This window comes from Papio anubis, unplaced genomic scaffold (genome assembly GCF_008728515.1).
Source record: "Papio anubis isolate 15944 unplaced genomic scaffold, Panubis1.0 scaffold2870, whole genome shotgun sequence".
In the NCBI taxonomy this organism is placed as follows: Eukaryota; Metazoa; Chordata; class Mammalia; order Primates; family Cercopithecidae; genus Papio; species Papio anubis.
In genome coordinates, this window is record NW_022162965.1 from 1 (window position 1) to 3,833 (window position 3,833).

General features: G+C 48.5%; 1 protein-coding gene across 1 annotated transcript; it reads right to left on the reverse strand.

The window, feature by feature from the left end:
• Positions 1–51: 51 nt before the first annotated feature.
• On the reverse strand, positions 52–3,697 carry LOC116272974 (UPF0577 protein KIAA1324-like). Its single transcript, XM_031661893.1, has 4 exons — positions 3,176–3,697; positions 2,333–2,461; positions 1,845–1,935; positions 52–199 (listed from the first exon to the last, which is right to left on the reverse strand). The coding sequence occupies exons 1-4, from the start codon at positions 3,342–3,344 to the stop codon at positions 67–69; spliced, it is 522 nt and encodes a 173-aa protein (XP_031517753.1). The 5' UTR covers positions 3,345–3,697; the 3' UTR covers positions 52–66.
• Positions 3,698–3,833: the final 136 nt, after the last annotated feature.

Consider the following 3,833-nt stretch of genomic DNA (forward strand, 5'->3'; position numbering starts at 1 on the left):
AAGGGGGGTGTCAGTCACGTGGACACACCAATGGGGCAGACGGGGTAACCCTCCCCTGGAGGCCCTCTAGCGGGCAAAGAAAGGAAAACGTACCACCATGAAGTAGAGCTCACAGTTCACAGAACAGAGGGTCTCAAAGACAAATGTGATTCTGGCCACCTCTTTATTCTCTGTGTCTGCCATCACCGACTGTGGAGGTCTATAGGGGCAGAAATTAAAAGTCAGTTCTAGAGGCCAGGCAGTGCTTACTGAAGAGCCCAGACAACAGCAGAGGGTCTGCCGGGGGACAGGGTTAAGGTTCTGAGTACAATGGAAAGTGTGTGGACTAAATCCAAGTGTGCCCTCCTAGCTATGTGACCTTGACCTAGCCAAACCACAGTTTCCTCATCTGTGAAATGGAGGTGATGAAATATCTTTCTCACCTACCTGCCATCATTGCAGGGAGACCTGAATGCATGACAGATGTGGTGGTCCTTTAAAAATGCTGTATCACCTCACTAGCAGAATATGGTCTACAGACCAGCAGCTCGGCCATCTCCCCGAGTTTATTAGAACTGCAGAACCTCAGGCTCCTCCCAGGCCAGTGAATCGGAATCTGCATGTTAATAGATTCCCAGGCGATTCGTGCGCACATTTAAGTTTGAGAAGCACTTCTATCCTAAGACTGTAAATTGTCGACATTTGCTCAGCAGCTCTCTCTCCAGCACTGGGGAGATTTGCCGGGGTTAAAGGAGCGGAATTTGTGATCCAGCAAAGTCCTCAGTTTGGTCCTCCTTTGGGAAAGAGAGGCATGCCCAGGCAGACTGGGGTGGTAGTGGGGATGAGGCAGCACTTTACTGTGATGATGAGATTTGCAAATTGGAAAGTACTTTTTGAGTGTTATTCCAAAAAGCCTAAAAAGTTTGCTCGCCTTGCAAACACAGGCTTTATCTGGCCAGCTCTCAGTAATGTATGTTAAGGGAAGGCAAACTGAGCACCATCCCAGGGATGGAAAGCAGGGACCTCGAAGGAGGGAATGAAGGCGTCAGATTGGCACTGGGGAAGCACATTCAGTGGCTGCCCCTTATCTTAAAGCACATATGGGCAGAAGAGTTCACTTTGGCCTTAGAAATTCATTCACGGCTTTCCTTTTGGCTTTAGCCATTTCCTGAATTCTGAGGACCTCCAGTTCTCAGCTTATGTCTACGCAGTTGTGTTAACCAGTGGGCTAGAAAAACCATCTCAACCTCAGTGAGTCCTAAATCACACACTGGTTTTATGGATGAGGGTCCCGAAGCCTGAACAGGTGAAGTGACTTTTCCCAAGGTCGCACAGCCAGTAAACAGCAAAGCACAAGTGCCCTGTCTTCCAGTCCAGTGTTCCTTCCACCATAACACACTGCCAGGAGGTGTGTTTGTGTGTTTGTTTAGTGGGAAACAAATTTTCCTGTTGCCCTGGGATATGGGAACAAATATAATAAGAACAGTCCTTCCCAATCTTCTTGCCCCAAATAAAGATGAACTGTCTATGGACATTTCTGACCGTATTACTTTTTATTTTATTTTATTTTTTCTAATCTTAAGTGATGCTGTGTGATGAAAAAATTGGAATAGCATGTGGCTAATGGAGGGAGAAGCTATACGGGATGAGAGAGCAGTTGGTAAATCAACACGGACAGCAACTTGAAAAACGTATTAGCATTTGGTTACATTGGTCAAATATGACTGTGCCCTCTGTTCTCAACTGACATTTGAAATGAAATGAAACACAACCCCAGAAGGCCTCTCCTCTACAAGATTCCAAAATACGTGGGAATCGGATATGGCCACGCTGGCCTGGACTCCCCTGTGCTTTGGATTCCTCACCTAAATCCCGGCACAACCAGAGTGAGAATCATGAAGTCATTGTCTGAGGCTCCAGCAACTGTGTAAATGTGATCACCAGCCACCTCCCAGCCTGAAAAGGAAAGGGAAGAGTTAATACCTTGTGCTCTTGGGTGCAAGGCAAATGTGCACCCAGACGACACTCTGGAAGGAAGGTTTGACACCATCTTTTGAGGCGCCCAGAACCACCACTGAACATGAACCATGTTACTTATCCTGCCACTTTGGTCAAAGACCCTGAAGCTCTCAGAGCAAGACCTTTGAAGTGCACGCTCATGTTTCTAGCTCTGTTCCTTCCTCTAAAGCCGTCTTGGCAGAACATATGTCCATGAGGAATGGAACTTTCAAGGGAATGCATGACATAGTTAGCTTATTTTTCTCAGACATCACTATTATGAAGAAATGTGAAGTTGGAAGAACTGAGGGTGTGCAGGGAGCTGACAGCTCATGGCACAGGGAGAGGCAATTACCTGTCATGCCCTTGTACTCGAAGTTGATCCCACTGAGAACGGTCGTTTCCATGTTTGTGGGCAGCGTGTTCCACCATTTGTATTCAAATCCCACAGCAGGTTCAGTCCCCGCAGGGCAGTGGGTACAATCTGGGAAACCACAAGATCCATGCATTCAGCGGGAAGGCTGCAGTCACTCTGACTGGAGCTGCTGCCACACAGACAAGTGCCAACAGTCGTGGGCAGCCCACAAGCCTGGCTGCTAAGTACCGCTGCAGGAAGTTGTATCAAGTGGACTCAAAAACATTCTGACAATGTATTTAACTAACTCAAGATGTAAACACTGAACCTTCATTCCAATATGCCAACCATCCTATTTGCCCACACCAATTTTCATTTCAAAACTTAACTGTATCTCTAGTCTGATACATGTAATTCATATTATTGTCATATTATCATTAAATGCATTCATATTAACAGGTACACAATCACCCCAAGGCAGCATGGCTTATAGGTTTTGGTTGTGTCGAGCTGGTCATCCCAGCCCCTTAAGGCTTCTAGTCAGCATCTCTGCCATATGCTGGAAGCTCTGCTTTGAGGATTGGGCACTTTCAGGCCTGAGTCACATTTGCAGTTGGAGTGAGGAGGAAGGAAGGCAGCCTCAAGTCTGACTCTGACCTGCAGACGAGGCCAGCCCTGACCTCTCTTCTGAATTTAGTCCTCAGAGGTGGCCTGGTCCTTACTGCCTCCCTTGGAAGGGCGGGGTCTGCATTCAACTGGCCACTCTGAGTGCCCACGCAGCCCACCCGCACAGTCGATGTGGGGATGGGTGTGCTGCAGGGAGTGGGGTGGTGAGGAGGTTACCTGAGCCATTGGAGTAGGAACCGTATGGGCAGGGCTGGCAGGTGCTGTTACTGGTTTTGAAGAAGCCTGGGTTGCAGGGTGGGCAGCTGGTCTTCACACCAGAGGCAGGCAGCTTCACCGCCCCCTCAAGGTCTTCGCTACAGATTTTCGGCTTGGCCCATTTGTACATGAGCTGTGTCTGCAGAAATGGATTAAGCACAACTCAGCCTGTGTGAGATTTAGGACGTCTCTGGGACTCTGCCTTGAGGATGGGGGTTGGGGGCAGAGATCCAGATTCTGGGCCACATAGAGCTCCCCCGGGGTGGGGAACTTTGTGTTGGTCACAGATGTATCCCAAGCACCTAGCGCAGTGCCTGATTCCTGGTTGTGCTCAGTCACTATCTGCCAAATGAATGTTGCCTGGGTGACAAGGAATAGCTCGAATGAAGACTTTATGACACAGAATATGGGACCAGTTGTCTTAGAGAAAGCTCCGATTCCACTGTAGAATCTTATTGCTACCAAGGTCACAGGAAGCGCAGCTGGTGAAAATCCCAGAACACAGAAAGGCCCAGGGTGGAGGTGGCTCAGATGCCCCCTGGGGACTGAGGGGGTGGCAGAGATGTCCCAACTTATTTTTTGAGGGGTGCATTCTTTGCTGTTTTATTTATTGGGTAAA